At 43.1% G+C, this 20961-nt stretch overlaps 3 protein-coding genes and 1 pseudogene across 7 annotated transcripts in view; 1 reads left to right on the top strand and 3 right to left on the bottom strand.

The window, feature by feature from the left end:
- Positions 1 to 20961, top strand: part of LOC148041840 (uncharacterized) — a 225348-nt gene that overhangs the window by 8394 nt on the left and 195993 nt on the right. For all 5 annotated transcript variants that reach the window (XR_015691637.1, XM_087683131.1, XM_087683121.1 and 2 more), the window contains exon 2: positions 2862 to 2990. Coding sequence is in view for 4 of the 5 variants with exons in the window: in XM_087683131.1 (XP_087539257.1) it covers positions 2862 to 2990 (129 nt within the window). In the remaining variant the exon portion in view is untranslated. The remainder of the gene's footprint in view (positions 1 to 2861; positions 2991 to 20961) is intronic.
- LOC148041841 (uncharacterized) overlaps positions 1 to 20961 on the bottom strand; it is a 218362-nt gene that overhangs the window by 8292 nt on the left and 189109 nt on the right. The window lies entirely within an intron of this gene.
- LOC148041845 (uncharacterized) lies at positions 12907 to 14217 on the bottom strand. Its single transcript, XM_087686099.1, has 3 exons — positions 13907 to 14217; positions 13633 to 13858; positions 12907 to 13224 (listed from the first exon to the last, which is right to left on the bottom strand). Exons 1-3 carry the CDS (start codon positions 14203 to 14205, stop codon positions 12907 to 12909), a joined length of 843 nt encoding a protein of 280 aa, XP_087542225.1. The 5' UTR covers positions 14206 to 14217.
- LOC148041844 (uncharacterized) lies at positions 16760 to 17667 on the bottom strand (annotated as a pseudogene).

Below are 20961 nucleotides of genomic sequence, written 5' to 3'. Positions count from 1 at the left end.
GCAATCAGATTTCACACTTTCCGGCATGGAAACGAGAAATTTCTCTTTCTTTTGGCATTCTTTCACTTTCCCCAGCTTATGCCCAGCCGTTCTTAGAATTTCTCAGCCATTTCAAGCATATCTCAATCAAAATTGGTGGGCAGCAGAAGGATTTCTGCTGTAAGCCCTAAGTTATTGCAGAAATTATGGTTTACAGCCACCTTGGACCCATGCCAATAGGAGAAGGTGTGCTACACTGAAATGAGCACTTGATATTCATGGAATTGACAAGGATTTCAGATGTCAGGCCACCCATTGAATTGGCCAACATTTGGCCAGTTGGTGGTTCCATTTGTGCAAGTTCTGGGTGAAATTCAAGGGGCAAATTGCCCAATTTGTTTGTTGATTGTTGGACCAGCAAGGGGCTTTTGGATTAGCCATGGAGATCAAGAAATCTCGGCTTGTAATACATCCATTGGAAATTTTTAGTTAAAGAAATACTGAACAAGGTGCCAATTTTGGGGCCAAAATGGTGTCCAATGTCTAAGATTATTAAGGTAAATTATGCATTTCAATTTATGTGTGGTTGCTGACTAGTTTGTGCAGTTGTGGGGATGCATCTAGGGTAGGAGATAAGAGCCAACACCTTTCAAGAGGCAGACAACAGTAGGATTGACCTCTTCTGAGGTTGGTGATAGCAGATTGGGGCTGGCGACTGCATTTTTGGGGCTCTTGAGTAGCAAGCGACTACATTATTTCAGATCTTTCCTACATGGAAATGAGAAATGTCCCTCTCTTCTGGCATTCTCTCACTTTCTCTAGCTTGTGCTCAGTCATTTCAGCATTCCTCAGCTATTTGGCACCGATCTCAGTCGAAATTGGCGGACAACAGAAGGATTTCTGCTGTCTAGTGACCTTGGGACATGTGCCAATAGAAGAAGGCATCGTACACTAAAATCAACACCTGAAATTTGTGGAGTTGACAGGGATTTCAGATGCTAGGCCATCCATTGTCAATTGGGGCAAGATTTGGCTAGTGGGGGGTGGTTCCATTTGTGCGAGTTTTGGGTGAAATTCAAGGAGCAAATTATCCAATTTATTTGCTGATTGTTGGACCAGCAAGGTGCTTTAAAATTAGACATGGAGATTGAAAAATCTCGGCTTGTAATACATCCATTGGCAATTGAAGTTAAAGAAATACTAAAAAGGGTGCCAGTTTTGGGGCCAACAAGGTGTCCAATGTCCAAGATTAGTAAGATAAATTGTGCATTTCAATTTATGTGTATTTTCTCATTGCTATAATTAAGTTCTTGATCAAGGAATTACCACCCTATCCGAGAAAGAAGGTTGTTTTCATTCCTCTAGTTGTCTTTGGGGCAAGCAACATGAGGAGTTCCTTCCTAAGGAGGCTACTCACTCAAATTCTACTTGTTTAAAGCATGTCTATACAAAGTTTGTGGCTCCATGCACACTCAATTTGTGGTCAAGGCTCTTTATCTCATGTGGACAATGGATGATTTCTGAAGGTATGCTTGGGACGTACTTTCTCAAGCTCAAATTAGAGGCATTTAGATTTTGCGAGTGAATGACTTTGGTGGAGAATTAATCCACCTATAGTGTTTGAGTTGTTTGTACAAATCTCGGTGGCAAGTTTCGATCTTGTGAGTTTGACAAGTTTTGTAGGCAACATGACATTGTGTCAGAGTTTGTCAAATAAGGTATCCCATCTAAGAATGGTGTAGTGGAGTGATAAAACATAGCCATGTTGGAGATGGCTAGGTCCATGCTTGAGCAAAAAGGGCTTCCTCAACCATGTGGGATTTTGGCATCTTCTTTTAAGTAAGTCCTTATATGACTTAATAGTATAATTTCTTGATTTCATATTTTTTGAGCCTATTGTACATACATTCTCTCTCTTAAGAGTGGCCAACTTGGGACATTGTCCCAACTTTTTCTTTTGTGCTATGGGGGGAGGGTTTTTTTTGCTTTTGTATCTTTTTAAACATCAACTTTCGATGGAGATATCAAAGTTTGTAGTTTTTGCATTTCATCATAATTGATAAAAAGAAGGTTGGGTCACATAATAGCTAGGAGTTTAAAAAATGTTTGGATATGAAACAAGTTTCCTTCAAGTCTTAATTTTTTTGGAAATTTCTGAAAAATGTTTATATAGCAAAGAGGTAACACTTATCATCCATTACCTACACAAGTAATGACCGATTTCTCTACATAAGGCTCCGAATAGTGTGAGAATATAACCATTTATGAGTACCCAAGTCAATCACAAAAGAACATTAAAACACAATATTCAAGACAACTCGACGTTAAAATATTATTAGCTGAACCTTTTTGCACGCCAAAAAAGTTCAGCTAATGTCCACATCTGAAAGACTCAAAAGAGAAAGATCAAGCTGTGTCATTTGAATGTGTATAAATGAATACAATGTTGTCATTGGCTAAGTTTACTCCTAGCTTGGACAATATTTTGGGCTCTATGAGTTATTTGAATTGACTACAATGGAGGGTTTTCCAAGCGTTGCAGATTTGCAAGTAGTGTTGTTCATAAATCATGTCTGCAGCAAATAGACCAGCAGTCAGGTTCATCTTTCCATTGTTTTGTATTTCAACCTATTAAAGGAGCCTTTGCATTGATGGGCCTTGTACATAGAAGTAAGAGAAATGATAGTTATATGTTGAGAAAAAACAGTGGGTATGGTGTTTGCTTGTTTTTATCTATGTGCAAAGTTATGACCCAGCACAATACATGTCAGTTTGAATATTAATGTCGATAATTTCAAGTTGAATTTTCTTTTTCAGATAAATTTCCTTCTAAGTCATGTCTATTTTGTCATTGAAAAAAGTGTATTTTTTTATTAAGCTAGGTGGTGAACACTGTTATAAGGGCAAAAGAACGAGTTTCTCGGTTAGGTATAAAAAGTCCCATACAAAAGCACCATGGAAAAGGATGGAAGGCTGACTTACACAAAGTGGTTCAGAAATTGAAGCAAAAGGTAAGACTGCTTTGTTTTCAATTTTGGTGATGCAAAAACAGGTTATAAGCACTTGCACATGCTTAAAGCTTAGGAAATCTTAAGTTACATGTTGGCATATGAGCTAATAACATGATTAAATTGTTGGAGATATCTTGTTGCCCTACACATAAAATTGTGGATTTGGATGCACAATCTCAAAGCCCGCTCTTGGTGACATTTCACAAACAAAAAACAGAGATGAGAACCTGAATGAAGCTGAAGGTGGGTTGAGAACCACCCCTCAAAAATATTCAAGTGGTGGGGTCCAATTTTAACTTCAGAAAGTAGCTGATCAAGGCTTGCTCTGACGTAAAACCTTGGTGAAGACATTAAGAACATTGTCTTGGGTAGGAACATACTCAAGGAAGATCACTGCCTGCTCAATGTACTCCCAAACAAGATGGTAATAGATTCTGATGTGCTTGGTCCTCAAGTGGAGTACCAGCCCATCTCACTTATAGATACTTTTAGGGGCTGCTGCTGAGGTTAGCCCATCTCTTCCAAAAGCTATCTCAAATAGAGAATCTTTAGTGTATCATCTTATAACTTATAAGATTTGATATTGAGCCTTTATAGAAGAATCTGCAACTATGTGCTGCTGCTGCCTAGACCAAACTATCAAGCTAGCAGTAAATACCAACACTTGAACAATCAGATTTCATCAAGCCCTTGAGAACAAGACCTTGGAAATAATGTATCTCCAATGTATAGCTATCCCTCAGATACTCTGCATTGCACTCATGCTAGCCTAATGATACAATGAGGTGCAGATGTAGTCACAAGTGACACAGGATGTGGACAGTAATGGGGATGGGGATGTGATGGGGGACTGCCAAAAGTAGGGGATGGTTATGGGGATAGGATAACATATACCAAGGCCAGAAAGGTGCAAAGAGAGATGGAGGGCTGATGACTCTTCTATTTTATGCTCATAGTAAATGATCCAATTATACATTTTTTTACAATAGGCCTTGTGTCTATGAGAACATGTGACATCAAACACACTCAAAAGAAAGTGAATACATATGGTGGACAGGCTCATGAAGAGAGAGACTCAACAATTTTTGGGGATTTCACTCACGCCTCACTTATGCCTACGCTCACATAGGAGTGTCGGTGATCAGTAGGACACTGGGGCACTTTTTACTCTTGGTAGGAGAGGTTTTTTCCCCCAGACTTATGGTATTATTTCGTATGTGCTTATGACACACACTTATGGGTACTTACTGTGTTTGGGTGTGAACGCCCCCTACAACCCTAAGGTTTCAGGGTTGTACTTGGTACTTGCATTCTACACTCTTTTAGTTATTGCATTGGGTGTTGTGCTTCACTCTCACACTGTACTATTTTCTATGCTGAGCTTCAATCGTGCCTTCCTCTCTCACATTTGGTATCAGAGCAGCAGTGGCTCTGCTCAGCTCAGCTCGGTTTAGCTCAGCTCCGGGTCCTCCTCAGCTCAACTCTGCCCCAGTTTCAGCACGACCTATAGCAGTCGCCAGCATTCTGCTCGTCAGCTCCTCCAGCTCTTGCTGCCTGGACCTCGAGCGTTTGACGCCTTTTGTCCGTCTTGTGTTACGTTTTTAGTGCTTCCCGTCTCTGGAATCCCTGCCTTTGCAGCTCATAGCGTAGCTTGCTCAGGCCACGTTAGTCGTTAGTCTGCAGCCGCCACGTCAGCCGTTAGCTGCTGTACGCTTCGCTAGTGCCCGCCAGCAGTGCTGCTTGTGTTTGTTTCCTGTGCTGTCTCCGTCAGTCGTGTCCTTTGGGCCACCCGCCAGACGTTTTTTGTGCCGTTCGTCATCAGTCGACAGCTCGTCCGCTTGCTTAACGTCCATCCCGCCAGCGACAGCCTGTTTGCTGCGTCGACTGTACCCGTCTAACACCTGTCTGATGAATTTGTGCCAGTTCACTACAATCTTTTTTTTTTCCAAGAAAAGAGAACCCTATTAATAACACATCGGAGAAAGTCCCCCTAAGGTAAATACAAAGTACAAGAAACTCTATGAAGAGTAACTAAGTACATCAAAGATACAATGGTTGTGTAAACAACCAATCTGGTGGGCTAAAGTGCCAGACCATTTGAGGGGAAGTGTGAACAGTTCACTACAATCTTACGCATGCCAGTTGACGAATCTGCGCCAGTCAACCGTCATTTTTATTGTAAATTTTTTTAATTTTTTAATTCCAACATAAATTTTTGGAAGCAGGGGTTCCTACGCAGCAGGCATGTAATTAAAGAAACGTGTCTAGGACACATTGGATGCAAATCTTTTGGCACATTCATAAATTTTTTTGGAGCTTTTATGTTTTCTGAGGACATTGGCATACACACTGTAGTTACAGTCACTGAAAGATTGTTTTGAACAAATCTGAGGCAAGAAATTTTGGGGATTTTGCTGATACAGTGTTGCTGAACACTAATTGTACCTTGGATTGCGTGCATTATAGACAGTTTTGACAGAGTGTACCTCTGTACACTAATTGTAGAAAGTTATTTCTTGCAATTTTTGGAAATTTTCAGATTTCCAATTTGGTCCCGCTTCGACATTGCCCTTTTGCATTCTTTTGGTAATTGATTATCATGGCAAATCAGGGAGGAGATGTCTTCACCTATGTATCCAAGGAGGATAGATTGGATGGAAATAACTATTCACTTTGGTCCTTCATGATGAAGAATGTACTTGTGGCCAAAAATCTTTGGGATTATGTCAGTGGAGAAGAAGCTAGACCTGGAGTTGTGGCTCCAGCTACTCCTTCTCCAGGAGGACGTGCACAAAGGGCACCTCAGCCTGCTCCACTTCAGTCACTTTCCCAAAGAACAGCAACTCAAAAAGCATGGGATACACGGGATGCTCAGGCTTTGTCACTGATTGCATTGGCAGTTCAACGGTCAATCATCCCTACATTCGTTCAGCAGCTTCTTCATGAGAAGCTTGGCTAACTTTGGAGTAGATGTTTGCAAGCAAGAATGAGACTCGCATCTCTTTCTTAAAGAAAGAGCTAGAGACATTGAAAATGAATGAAGGTGATTCTATTCAGGATCACTTGAACAAAATTCAGGACTTGCGTGAGCAACTCATGAATGTTGATGAGTACTATTTGGATGCACATATGGTATCTATCACTTTGAACTCATTACCTCTTTCGTACTTGGCTTTTCATATGGCCTTAAACCTCACCATGAGGATTGCCACATAGCCAATCACTTTTCTTCAGCTAGCGAGTTTGGTTCTAGAGGAGGAGCAAACAAGAAACAATAGTGGTGTGGATGCTATAGCCTTGAGCAGGCTTTTATGGCTAGACAGAAGGGCAAAGGCAGCCAAGTGAAGAATGCTCCATAGAGTTCTGGGACTTTTGGTACATCACATGCAAATAAAAAACAAGACAGCACGCAAGCCAAAAAAGGCAAATGCCATTATTGCAAGAAGCCAGGCCACTACATTACTGATTGCAGAAAGCGCATTGCCAAGGAGAAGAAGTCAGGAATGTTTGTTTTTTATGCTCCTTCCACTGCTATTGAGTCCGCATCCTTTGTTGCAGACAGTGACTATTGCTTTTACATATGCAATTATGACACTTCTTGGGCTGATCGAGCATTTAGCTCTACCGAGGATGCATGCACTTGGTTTTTTGACAGTGGTGCTTCGAAGCATATTACATCTCGTAGAGATTTATTTGCTTCTGTTGGTGCAGCTCCAGTTGTCAAGTCTGTACAGTGTGCCAACAATGCATCATACCCTGTTTGAGGTATTAGGGAGATTGTGCTCACAGCCATTGATGGCTCTATTCTCCGCCTACAGGATGCTTTATTTGTTCTAGGCATAAAGAAGAATTTGCTCTCTATTTTTTCTTTGGCACGTTGCGGATCGTAGATCACATTTGATGATGACAGATGCATGGTGAGAGACAAAGAACACATGACTTTGGTCTTGACAGGCACTTTATGTCATGGGTTATACGAGTTGGATGTTCTTTCAGTCGATCAGTCAGCGTATTTGGCATCCACACTTACTCTTGCTATGATACAGGTAGAGTTATGGCATGCTAGGATGGGGCATGTGAACTTTGGCATCTTGATGCTCTTGCAACGTACATAGATGCTAGATGGATTGCCTCTACTAGAGAGACCTCTTGAGCACTTGTGCGAAGGATGTATTCTGGGGAAAATGCATCGTTTTTCGTTTCCCCGTGATGTTGCTTTTAGAGTAACAACCAGGTTGCAGTTAGTGCATTCGGATGTATGTGGGCCTATATAGACAAAGTCATTGGGAGGATGTTACTATTTTGTGACTTTTATTGATGAATTTACTCGATTTTGCTGGGTCTACTCTTTGGTAAAAAAATCAAAAGTGTATGATGCATTCTTGGCTTTTATTGCACTTGTTGAAAATCAGTCTGGGTGTAAAATTAAGAGACTTTGTTCGGACCAAGGGGGGCAACACATGTCCTCTATGCTGAATTCCTTTTTGAAGCAGAAGGGCATTGTCCATCAGTACACTACTGCTTATACTCCACAGCAGAATGGGGTTGCAAAGAGAAAGAATCGGTTACTCACGGAGGTGGCCAGATGTATACTGAAAGCAAAGAGCTTGCCTCACAGTTTCTGGATGGAAGCCATCATGTGTGCTTGCCATGTTTTGAACAGATGCCCCACCAAAGCTTTGAAGAAAATTACACCTTTTGAGGCTTGGAACAGCCGGAAACCTTATGTTGGACACTTTCGTACCTTTGGGTGCCTTGCATATGCACACATTCCACAGGTACTCAGAAAAAAGTTGGATAACAAGGCTGTTAAATGCATTTTTGTGGGTTATAGCAGTGAAAGCAAAGGCTATAGACTCTACGATCTTGTTTCTAAAAAGGTTTTTGTCAGTAGGGATGTACTATTTGATGAAAAATCAGAATTATCCTTGGCTGGTTTAGACACATATTAGGCTGCCCATGATGTATTTGAAGGGCCGTTGCCCATTACATTTGGAGATTCAGCTGGAGTTTTAGCAAGTGAACTCAATGTTTAGCCAGCTGCTCCTTTGGAAAATGCAGAAAATCAGTCATTGGCTGATTTGAATATTCAGCAAAGTGCTGAAACTGAAATTCAGCTAGAGCTTATGTACAGTCAGGAGGCAAAACAAATGCCTAGATGGTATTTACAGACTATGAAAGATAGTCATTTGGATGCACCCATGGCTGGTCATACTAGAAGGCAAGCTCGTATGCATGATACTGCACATACCATGGAGTTCGTTATGGCAGCAAGCACCCTTGATGATGAGGAGCTTGAATGTTTTGAGGATGCATAAGGGAGTGTGCATTGGATGGCAGCAATGAAAGCTGAATTGGATTCTATCACTAAGAATCAAACACCTCGAGACCTTTATCTTCACAGAACACATGCAATGCATCCAGATGTCATTATAGTCTCTCAGGTGAATTTGAGATAAGCACCATATCGTTTACATATAACAAAATTGGTATTAGTACCCCAACCAAGCTAGCTCCCATACCACCCCATCTTTGTATGTAATCAGAAATCTCATCAATGTACAGTCCAAACAGCAAAGGAGAGAGTGAACAGCCTTGCTTTACACCAACCGTGCTAGACACTGAGTCTGTTGTGTCTCTAGGCACTCATACTCTCCCCATCATAGTTTCGTACAATGCATAAATACACCCCTGTATATCCTCTGGGACTCCAATGGCTCGCAACCTTTGCATGAGTCTTGCATGTGGTACAATATCAAAAGCCTTGCTGAAATCCACAAAACAACAATAGATTTTTTGTCTTCGTGATCATCCCTCCTTAATCAAGGCCCTTAGCGTGAATATATGGTCTAGCCTATTGTATCCGCGGCGGAAGCCAGCTTGTCTTGTAGACCGTAGTTTCTTTGTTTCAGCCCACCAACTCAACTCATGCTCCACAATAGAGGCATATATCTTTGCTAGCATATGGCCAATCATAATAGTATGGTAGTTGTTAGTGACCAATGGATCTCCACTCTTAAAAATTCACTATTGTGTGGTCACACCAACTTACTGGAAAGCCCTCACATATGGCTCTATTTAAGAGATTCGCCAAGATAGGGGCCAGTGCATAACATGCATGTGCAAAATGCTTTGCCACAAGGCCATCTTGATCATGTGCTCTCCCATTCTTCAACCTCCAAATGGCATATCTCACCATATTTTCCGTAAGCAAACCACACTGTGTTGGCCTAGAGTTTGATGGATAGGGTATTTGCTCTTGTGATGGAACATCATACAGTGCCCTAGCATGTTCATGCCATACCATAGGTGGCATCAACTGAATTGGGGGTTGTCTTCCATGAAGTTTCCTCCATGTCTTCTTGCTGTCTCTGCTCAAAAAGAGCTGTTACATCTTTGACTCTAGTTTGGCTAAATAATCTCTCTTCTTTTTCCGCACAAGACGACGAAAGACATTCCTTGCTTGCTTGTGTGTGCATGTCTCTAGTGTAATATCCCTTTGTAGGCGGGTCCTAGTTTGTCTGCACTCATCATCATACCAAGCATTTTGAGGGGCAGTACATTTGCATATTGCTGTAGTGCCCATCTTACATGGGAATGCCTTTGAACCTGCAGCATGTGAAACCTTCGCTATAGATCTAGTGGCATCTTCCAGTGATTCGTGTTGGTGTAGTTGGCTTAAGCCAACTCATATTGCATCACTATAGATATGCGACGTTTGCTCTAGAAGTTCATAATGCGGGAATGTATGTAACTGTGTGCATGTTTCTTGTCTCTGACCACATGTTAGAGTAAATTTTAGGATCGCATGGTGGGCTGTTATACCAATCGGCTTCTCAGATATCTCAAAATGCTTAATTTTTGGGATTAATGCTGGCGAGCCCATTACATAGTGCACAACGCTGGCCCCTTTTTTGTTGTTCCAACAAGCGAAAGCATCCACTTCCGGCCATCTTAATAGGCCATTGAATATAGCCAATTCATAAGAACTTCCTAAAGCTAGTAGGTAGGATCCATATGCTGTCACTTCCTTATCTTGAGATGTCTTGATAAGCCCTAGTTTATCCAATGCCAATTCCTTAAACATTTCATGTTCAATATCATAGAAGGCAGACCGCTCACTTCGTGTTTGAGCATTAAAGTCTCCCACTAGTAGTATGTCCCCAATGCTTGCATATCTCATAATATCCTCATGTAGTATTTCAAATGGTGATCCCTCCCCAGGAGCAAATGTTGAAGAGGCAAGTGGAAAGTAGCTTACTGCAATATATAGATCTCGTGGATGCCCTATCCTCAGCCTTACCCACATATATCTAGCATGCACATCTCGTGACACCACGTGAATCATATCTTGGTGGCTCTCACGATAAAGAATAGCCACCCCACTTGATCCCATGCTTCCTCCTGGTCTATGGGTTTGAGGTCTATAGACGCTCTCCCATTTGTATCCCACAACATCCGATAATCTAGAATTTATACATTGATGTGTCTCTATATGCATAGCTATGTCTATCCCATGAAAAGTGTCCTCAAAATAACGTGCATCAAGTCTCATTGAACCGTTACAATTCCAAAGGGACATCTTTAACATCTCATAGGCCTTGTACCGTCATTGTGACCTCCATTCTGCTATGACTACTATGCCATCTCTATACATAGCATGCTTGCCTTCTTTACATGCCTCCAACACTTTTGGCATGCTAGCCCTTCTATGCTCCAACTGTGTGGGTGTTTTGATAAGAAGGCCCTTTTGCTATCCATGTTCTCAAATTTCAGCACGAGGATCTAACCTCTTTTGTCATTTGGATCACCTATCCTCCAAGCATCCATAATGCGCGTCTCATCTACACCCATCTTAGCACAAAGTGTTTTTGCATCCTCTTGGGGGTTTTCTTTTTAAGCCCATCCCACCACACGTACACGCAATGCACGGAGTTTCCTCTTTGCTTCCTCCTCTAGTGTTGCGTTCATCATTTCTACTTTGTTCTGAGGCACTCCTTTGTTTCTTTTGACTATCTCAATCCATTGTGCATTTTCGTTCACTGTTTGCTGAACATTTTCTACTTTCTTTTGAGCTCCCTCTACCACATTCACCCATATGTGCATGTCTTTTTAAAAAAACTTTCCACCTCTTTCTTTAATTCTAGTGTGTTTGGCATTGGTGTTTGTGCATCCATCATTGACTTGTATGTCCCTAATTCATTCTTACATGACTCTAACTTCCTTTTGAGTTCAACAATCTCCATGTCCTTGGCCGCTATGCATGCATTTGTATCAGATTTCAATGTATCCATATTGGCTTTCCAAGCGTCCCTTACTTTGTTCAAGTTATCTATCATATCCATTTGCAAGTCAGCCTTGATTTCTTTATATTTTGCATTGTCCCAATGATTAGAACATGATTTTCCATTTGTTTCTACAGCAGCACTTGGTTCTTTCCTGAATGTCTCCTGCAATTTTCATACATATCTTTTTGCTTTGTATCCATGTCATTCATGACTTTTTGTTGCATGTTGCCACACACCCTCATGCATGCTTTTAGGTTTGTATCCATTTTAGCATTCAATTCCTTTCCCCATGTTTCATGCATTGCATTCATGTCACTTGATACCTTGTCAATCATTGGAATACATATTGCTACAATCTTAGCTCTTATGAGGGCTTTCATGTCATCCAAACCATTTGTTGCAATTAGCCTTTGCATCTTTGTCCATCACTTGGCACTTGTGGGAGTGGCATTTTTAGGGGCTCTCCTTTTGTTTCGTCTATAGTAGAACTTTTCGTCCTTAGTGGGGGTCTTGTATTGCCTTTGTGATGCAATGCTTCTTGTGGTTAGCCCAATTGGTTGTGTGTCAAGTTCAGTCTCATGTCCACTGGTTTCTTTATCAGTAGTTTCTGCCATCTCGTAGTCCAAGTCAGCCACTTAGTGTGCTTGCATATTTGTACCTTGCATAGCCCACGTTGACCTCGCAGAGACCCCTAAACAACTGCCAATACCTCTACAACTTCTAGGACAATATTTGTCTCCTTGTGCAGTGGTGACCCTGTAGGATAGTGGTTGTCCCCTTGCGCAGAGACGTGACCATTCAAAGTAGCTTCTTCACGTCAGCATTCACGCTAGACTGCCGTCCTTGCTATCAGACTGTTGCCTCTAGGAGGATGGACCCGACAGTCTCATCACTCGCGCTAGACATTCCGTCACGCTAGGCATGCCCCATCCATCATGCTCGTCACGTCCGCATCCGTCCCGTCATGCTCGTCACGCCAGTGTCACACATGTCTCGTCAGCCTCCGTCATACCCGTCATGCCATATATATATATATATATATATATATATATATATATATATATATATATATATATATATATATATATATATATATATATATATATATATATAGAGAGAGAGAGAGAGAGAGAGAGAGAGAGAGAGAGAGAGAGATTGACATCTACATAAGGCCAATGTGGCCTATGAGACAAAATCCAGAGTACATCCATGTCTAATGCCATCTCATCATTAAGGTAAAGATAACATTACAAATAAGTGGGTGGCCTATGAAACAATACTGAAAATAACTATATGATGGGACTATACTAGGGTTGAACCATGTGTAGTGTTGTTTCATCGATAGAAAAGAAAAGGAAAGGAAAGGAGAACTATATTTGATAGAGCCATGTACAAAAGTGTGGTGGAGACTATGGGCTGCCAGCTGATCTCAGGATCTGCACATGATCTCAGCTATGATGCGGTCCCTAGCTGCTTCACTGATATGTCTGGTGGTGAGTCTTCGGTGTCTTGTGATAATGGCTCCAATTCGACTGTGGTGTGGCCTCCTCGGATGTGGTCCTGGTAGACGGGGTCATCCTGCTTGATGAAGGGAAATGGCTCTATCCAATGTGACTCCACTGCATGGCCTATAAGGTGTCTGGCGGGGTGGCTCTGTCTCTGCTAGGCTGGTAGTGTGAGTAGGGTCGGCTTTGTAGAAAAAGTCTGTCACTGCTCTGTGTGTGTCCTTCTGGATGAGCTAGCCTCTTGTCTCGCAGTAGTGCAGTTCGGTGCTTCTTGAGCTCCAGGAGGAGAAGACCTAGGCATCTTTGGTCCTCATACTCCATGACGCGATGAAGAGGTCCAAATCCATCACGGAAGAGGCAGTGGTACCGCCCTCGTATGTCATAGTATACTGTGTAACTGCATATGTAGTGCTCCTCCGTCTCAAGCTCTCGACCACAAAGCTGGCAAGTCCTATCCTCTGCTAGGGTATTTGTCCATCTACCTGTCTCCATTTGAACCCTATGTGAGGAGGTGGGAATCTGTCCGATAACAACCTGTACGCTATGGGAGAGATGGGTGTCCATATATGCTGGCCAAATAGTGAAACCATCATCAGAGAGGCACAAGAAATGACTCCTCTAGATCTCCATCCTTGATCCCAGAGGGAGTGGTGGATGGATCCATGTCCTTGTTGTCTCAATCCTCAAGATATCAGCCATGATCACCTTGTTCAGCTCTGATCTGCTGAGAGAAAGTGTAGGGCAGTCAATGCTATAATCCAAAGGTGGAAGACGGTCAATATCCCAACCATGTAGGCTCATCCAAATAGCCATTTGTGAAAACCAACAGTTCTTCTCGCTTGTTGCTGCTAGTTGTCTAGATGAGGTTAGTGCCAATCTAGAGTATCTATGGCGTGGAAGTTCCCATAGTCTGTGCCAAAAGGTCACTGCCCTGAAGAGTGCCTCCATAACTATAGGTGTTGCCCCTAGCTTTGCTCTGACAATGGGATGTGGGGTGGAGGGCTTACTCCTAATCATGCGTGCTATCATCATGATAAATGGCCTTTCCATGCTATCCCAACCATCATAATAATCCCTCTCTACTCCAATCTGATCAATGAGTGGGCTAAGATGCCTGTGGTACAAGCTGCAACCCCATACCTCTACCCCATATAGTAATGTAGGTGTGACTAGGGTGTCAAGCAACCAGAGTTTGGTGCGGGGCTCTTGGAATTGTATGTGAGTACATTGACTCTCGAGTGCCCCTAGTGCTGCGTATCCACGTGCCAGACGTGCCTCTGATGCCCCTCTCAACAAAAAACGCGGGCCAGAGAAGGTGACTCCCAAATAGACATATTGCCTCACATGCTCCAATATGTCTTCTCCAAATGTGAATTGGTACATAGATCTAGTCACCCATGCTGTTGAAGTATTGAAAACCATGCTTTTGGTCTTCCCAAGGTTCAACGTGAGGTCTTTATCTCTACAGAAGATATGCAAAGCACCTAGATGACACTGCAATCCCTTCGGTGAATCTGAAATGAGAACAATATCATCTGCATACAGTAATATTGGTATCAACACCCCTGCCAGGCTGGCTCCAACTCCTCCTCCTCGGTCTATGTAATTAGACACTTCATCTATGTATAGACCAAACAATGTGGGTGAAAGTGGACATCATTGTTTCACTCCTATGGTACTGTCAATCCTCTCTGATAGCCCCCCAGGTGCTCGTACATGAACTGTCATTGCCTCATATAATGCATAGACACCCTATCGTATACCCTCTGGTACTCCAATGTCCTGCAATCTCTGCATAATGCATGTACAAGGCACTGTATCAAAAACTTTGCGAAAGTCTACAAAGCAAAAATAGATCCTCTTGTCTCGGGCTCGACCCTCCTCAATAATGGCTCTAAGTGTGAGAATATGGTCTAGCATGGTATATCCTCGTCTGAAACCTGCCTGTCCTTGTGCTCTCTTGCCTTGCATTTCAGCCCACTCATTGAGTTCATGCTCCAATATAGATCCATATATCTTGGCCAAAGTATGACCGCCGATCATGATAGTCCTGTAGTTGCTAGGAATTTGGTACTCCAATGTCCTGCAATCTCTGCATGATGCGTGTACAAGGCACTGTATCAAAAGCTTTGCGAAAGTCTACAAAGCAAAAATAGATCCTCTTGTCTCGGGCTCAACCCTCCTTAATAATGGCTCTAAGTGTGAGAATATGGTCTAGCGTGGTATATCCTCGTCTGAAACCTGCCTGTCCTTGTGCTCTCTTGCCTTGCATTTCAGCCCACTCATTGAGTTCATGCTCCAATATAGATCCATATATCTTGGCCAAAGTATGACCGATCATGATAGTCCTGTAGTTGCTAGGAATCAGGGGATCACCACTTTTAAATAGCGGGATTATAGTATTGTCCGACCAACTCATAGGGAAACGTTCACATACTGCTCTATTGAACATATGTGCTAATGTGGGTGCTAATATATCACAAGCATGTGAGAAATGTTCTACTACTAGTCCATCCTCATCCTGTGCCCTCCTATTTTGTAATCTATAAATTGCATCCCTAACCATTTTCCATGTGAAGAAAGACCACTATGTTGGCCTACAAGCTTGTGGGGGCTGCATAGGTGGCTGTCCTGGCAGGTCATACAGCTGTCTCCCATAGTCAAGCCAAGCATCTGGTGATGTAATCTGGATGGGGGGCTTTCTTTCATGAAACATCTTCCATGCACTGTTGCTATCCCACCCCAAAAATAGCTGATATATCTTTGCTTCTGCTTTCGCTAAGTAGTCTCATTTCTTCTTCCACACAAGGCGTTTGAAGAATGCCTTTGCTTGGCGATGTGTCTGAGTGCATAGATCCACTTCTTTTTGTAAGGGAGCTTGGGTGGCTCTACACTCATCATTATACCAACTATTTTGGGGAGTAGTAGATCGTGTGGGTCTACATCGGGGCAAGGTGTGTGGGAATGTGTACATGGCTGATCCATGAATGGCCTCTGCTAAATCCCTTGTACATTCTTTCAACGATCTACTCAAGTCCAATGTATGTAAATTGTTCTGCAGAGAACCACTGTAGATATGTGAGGTGTCTTCTGTAAAGTAGTATTTGGGATGTCTAGGGAGGCATGGTGTTTCATGTTTCATATGTACACAAGAGAGCATGAATGTCAAAATAGCATGATCTGCTGCTATGCCAATTGGTCTCTTAGATATCTTAAAGTTTTGGATGTTTGGTATCAATGCTAGTGGGCCCATCAAGTAGTCCACAGTACTTGCCCCTCCTTTGTGATTCCAGCATGTCAAATTGTCAGATCCTGGCCATTGTGGCAGACCATTAAAGATGGCTAGTCTATGTGCACTTCCCAAAGTCAATAGATGTGTCCCATAGGTACTCACTTCTTTATCCTGGGCTCTCCTGCATAGGCCTATTTCATCTATGTCGATCTCTTTGAACATGGCATTATCATGCATATAAAAGTCACTCTGCCTATCTCCAGTGCGTGCATTGAAATCTCCTACTAATAAAATATCCCCAATGCTAGCATATCTCATGATATCCTCATAGAGTACATCAAAGTGAGGTCCATCTCGTGTGGCATAGGTAGAATTTGCAAGAGGGAAGTAGCATATTGCGATGAATATATCCCGTGGTCTTCCTGCATGTATCCTAATCCATAAATATTGTGCATCATCATCTCTTTTCATTACTTGCACTATCCCTTTGAGGTCTTCCCAGTATAGTATGGCCACACCTCCAGATCCCCTAGTGCTTCCTGGTTTTCTAGCTGCTAGACGAAATGCACTTTCCCACCTGTATCCCAGCACGTCTGGTAGTTGGCTACCTTTACATTGGTGTATTTCTGTGTGCATTGCTATATTTATGTTTCGGAAGCTATCTTCAAAGTAACGAGCATCCATGCGTAGGGATCCATTACAATTCCATATTGACATCCGAAGTGTCTCATAGGCCTCGTACCATCATGAAGTCCTTTTGTCAATGATGATGACTCATCCATTCCTATAAACAGCCCACTTTCCCTCTTTCCAAGCCTCCAATACATTGGGCACATGTTCTCTGCGATGCGCTATTTGTGCTGGGGTAAGGTCCTCATCCAAATAGATCTTCTCACCCTTGAGGGCTCTCCTCTTGGAGAGGAAGGCCTTTTTTTTCTCTATGTCCCCAAAGCGAAGAATTAGAGCCTTGGACTTAGAGTCCTCTTTCCCCACTCTCCAAGCACTAACGATAGGTACATCTGAAGCCCCAATTTTGTTAGCAAGTGTCTTAGCATCTTCCTGTGGATTGCTCTTCTCCTCCCATCTTACTACCTGTACATGTAAAACCCTAGCCCGTCTCCTAGCCTCTTCTTCCAAGGTAGCATTCATTACTTCAGTCTTGTTCACGGATGTTCCCTTATTCTTTTTTACTACCTCAATCCATGGGCTGGCTTATTCTATTTTCTTCTGTGCCATCTTTGCCACTTTTGCCCATGAGTGAACCTCCCTTTCACATGCCTTCAAAGCCTCTTTCTCTTTTTGTAGTTCTTCTTGCACATTCATTTCTTTTTTCTTAAATGTATTCAATTCTTTCCCTAGTTCTAAGATTTCAGATTTGTAGACATCTACCACTTTCAACATTTCAGTTTTCAGCGTATGCATTTCGGACAGCATTTGTGCCTGTAAGTCATTCTTAATCTTTATGTGCATGTCTTGTATTTTTGCCCTCTAATTTACTATCAGTTCGGCTTCGACTTGCTCTTGTATTTCTTTCTCCAATTCTTGTCTCATACTTTGACTTGCTCTCGTATTTCTTTCTCCAATTCTTGTCTCATACTTTGTAGTTCAGAGCGAATCATGAGATGAATTTCTTCGTATTTCTTTTCATCCATGGTGCGTGGTCTTTCCATGCTTGTCAGATGCTGGGGAGATGGTCCAATCACGGACCCTATGGCCATACATCTTGTACCGTGTGTTCTTAGAAGGGGTGTTGAACATTGCTTCCATGGACGGTTGTGTTAGTTCTTGATCAGATTCGTCTCCCAGATATTCATTTTCCACGGTTTGATGCTTGCATTTGTCTACATTATCCATCTCTCACACACTGTGTGCAAAGCCACTCAGCTTGTACTTTGTATTATCAAAATCAGAGCAAATTTTGTGATTCCTGCAAATTTTCAGGGTTTCCCTAACCCCTCACTAATTTTTTGCAAGCTTAGTAATCTTTTACGAGCCCAAATGCCTTCACACTGTTTACAGTCACTTGCAGAGTAGCTCCTTCGGGTTAGCACTCACGCCAGTCCCGCCAGACTACTGTCACTACTGTTGCTCCCACCAGACTGCCACCTCTTGTAGGACGGACATGATAGTTACGTCAGCTCTTGTCACTTGCGTCAGTCATGTCAGCATCCTTGTCAGTATTTTCTCAGTATTTCATCAATGATCACGATAGCTCAGGCGGTCCTATCACAGCATCCCCGTCAACGATCGCAGTGTCATGCTAGAGTCACGATAGGCCCGTCACGTCACTCCAAGCCCATCCTGTCATGCACGCCAGTGTCACGCCAGAGTGACACCTGCCACGTCACACCAGTGTCACGCTAGAGTGACGCATGCCAATGTCACTCCAGAGTGATGCCCGTCATGCACACCCAAGTCACGTCACGTCACGTCACGTCACGTCACGCCCACAGAGAGAGAGAGAGAGAGAGAGAGAGAGAGAGAGAGAGAGAGAGAGAGAGAGACTCCAAGCCCATCCCGTCATGCACGCCAGTGTCACGCTAGAGTGACGCCTGTCATGTCACACCAGTGTCACGCTAGAGTGACGCACGCCAGTGTCACTCCAGAGTGACGCCCGTCATGTATGCCCAAGTCACGTCACGTCATGCCCACAGAGAGAGAGAGAGAGAGAGAGAGAGAGAGAGAGAGAGAGAGAGAGAGAGAGAGAGAGAGAGAGAGAGAGAGAGAGAGAGAGAGAGAGAGGAGAGAAGCATGGCTGGTCTGGATCTGGCTTTTATCGACCAAACCGTGGCAGCCCTTGGTCCGGATTCTGATACAGAGGATATGGTTCCTTGCACAGAGGAGGAGATGTCTCCTGGTCCTGACTTTCAGCCTGCAGGCAAACGCTCCAAGCATACTTCAAAAGAGTTAATGGGTCATCAGGAACGTTCTTATACTCAGGTTGCCTCTGATTCTGTGGATTCTCAAGATATTGACTGGGAGCATTTGTTGGAGTTTGCCAACACTGTGCTTGGCGATTATGTCCAACATAATCATGAAGCTTTTTCTGAATCTAGCACCGAAGATGTTTTGGAAGCCACGGTGGATCCGAAAAATGTCTTGCTCTCATTTTCGGTGTTTTATGACCGTGCGGTTATACTCTTCTTCCCTGGCAGGATCCCGGTGCTTTCCCATGTTCGCCAGTGGCTGCACAATCTGCTACAGGGGAGTGTATTGAGGAAATTTTTGTGGGGCCCCGAGGCTTCTGTGAGGTGATGTTGAAATCTGAGAAGCATCGTGTTGATCTCTTGTCTAAACTGCCATTGTTCTTTGATCGCTGTTTGGTCCATATTGTGCAATGGTGCTCTATGGCAGACTTTCAGCGCCTGCTTCAATGTGAATGCCCGGTGTGGATTGATGTGGAAAATTGCCCGGTTGTCTATTGGCCACTGTTAAAGGATGCCATGGCCGTTGTGGGCACTATTTTGGTCCCCCTGAGCCTAAGGGCCATGAATCGTAACCGTTTGTGTATGTTATGGGACACTGGTAGGAAAAGGCCTGCGTGGCTACGTCTTAATTGCTCTGGCATGCATCCTTCGCACTTTCGTTTGAAATGGGGCAACTTTGCAGGACACTGCTTTTCGTGTGGAAAATTGGGGCATTTTATGGCTGAATGCCCAGAGAAGCAACCATCTTTAGATGATGAGCATATTGTGCTTCCTATGGAAGACATGGTGTTTGATGCTCCGTCACAAGATGCAACCTAGCTACCTAAAGTTTTGGATAAAGGCAAATAACATGTTTCGGGTTTGGATTCCCGTGGCAATGATTGGGTAGAGGCACGTTCCAAAAAAGGTAAAAAGTTTGATGCTGGCTTGGCGGATACTGGGCCTAATACTTCACAAGATTCCATGCGCACCTATATGCGCAGGAAAGAAATGTTGTCTTCAGAGCACGCTGCGCGTACTATGGTTTCTTCTACTCCTCATAATCAGTCTACTAGGAAAGTATATACAGACGGTTCAAAGGGCCTGCTTGCTAAGTTGGCTTTTGATACTAGAGGTAATGTGATTACACCATGGGATCGTCGTTATCCCCGTTCCATCCCCAAGATAGTGGATATTCCGTCTACCTCTAAAGCTGGCCGTCAGAACTCTTTTGCTGTGTTAGCTGATTTTTTGGATGAGGGTGTCCTTGATATTTTAGCAGAAAAGGTTAAATCGAGGCAAGTGGTGCCTCATTCTTGATTTTGTTTTTGAATACATATGAAGATAGCCACGTGGAATGTGCGAGGCATTTGTTCTCGCCATAAGCAACATACCATGTGGACTGCCTTGCATGAGAATCAGTGGGATGTCTTGTGTGCGGTAGAGCACAAGAGTCACGGTGAAGCAGGAAAAGTTGTGGATTGCTATGGGTTTCACTTGTTTTATGCAGGGACACATGCCAGGCATTATTCTGGTGTGCTTATGATTGTACATGAGAAATATCAGCTGGTTCTTATTAAAAATGATGTACATGGCCGCTTTGTGGTGGTTGAAGTTTTATTTGAAGGAGAGATCTTATGGTTGTTGGGCCTATATGCTCCGAATGACCCTTTATTCTGCCAGGATCTTTGGAATTCCTTGCAGACCTCCTTGTCACTTGGCAGACGGGGTTTTTTGATGGGGGATTTTAATATGTGTGTTGATTCTTCACAGTCCACATTAGGGCATTCGGTGATGGACGCTCCAGAAAGTTGGGTGTGGAATGCATTTGCCCTTGCTGTACTTAAGCAAGATCTCTGGTCTTGGCTACACACTTCTTCTACAGGGTTTACTTTCCATTCGGCGCAGTATGCAACTACATGGTCGCGGTTGGACCACATGTACATCATGCAGGATGATGATTTTCTTCCTGAGATGCTGGAAATGCAGGTGTTGCAGCAATAAGCCTTGTCGGACCATTTCCCTCTCAAGCTTGAGATA

Source organism: Lygodium microphyllum, chromosome 1, assembly GCF_053477565.2.
Source record: "Lygodium microphyllum isolate KBCC chromosome 1, Lygodium_microphyllum_v1.1.10, whole genome shotgun sequence".
Taxonomy (NCBI): Eukaryota; Viridiplantae; Streptophyta; class Polypodiopsida; order Schizaeales; family Lygodiaceae; genus Lygodium; species Lygodium microphyllum.
The sequence above is the reverse complement of the archived record's forward strand: the minus strand, read 5'-3'. Positions and strand labels throughout refer to the sequence as shown.

Excerpts from the sequence above, each read along its gene's own strand:
- LOC148041845 (XM_087686099.1), bottom strand. The coding sequence starts at position 14,205 with ATGGTTTTCAATACTTCAACAGCATGGGTGACTAGATCTATGTACCAA. Across the intron at positions 13,859-13,906 it reads GAGGTATGGGGTTGCAGCTT|GGATTATTATGATGGTTGGG; the intron begins GTACCACAGGCA and ends TGGAGTAGAGAG. Across the intron at positions 13,225-13,632 it reads TAACCTCATCTAGACAACTA|CTTTGTGGTCGAGAGCTTGA; the intron begins GCAGCAACAAGC and ends AGGACTTGCCAG.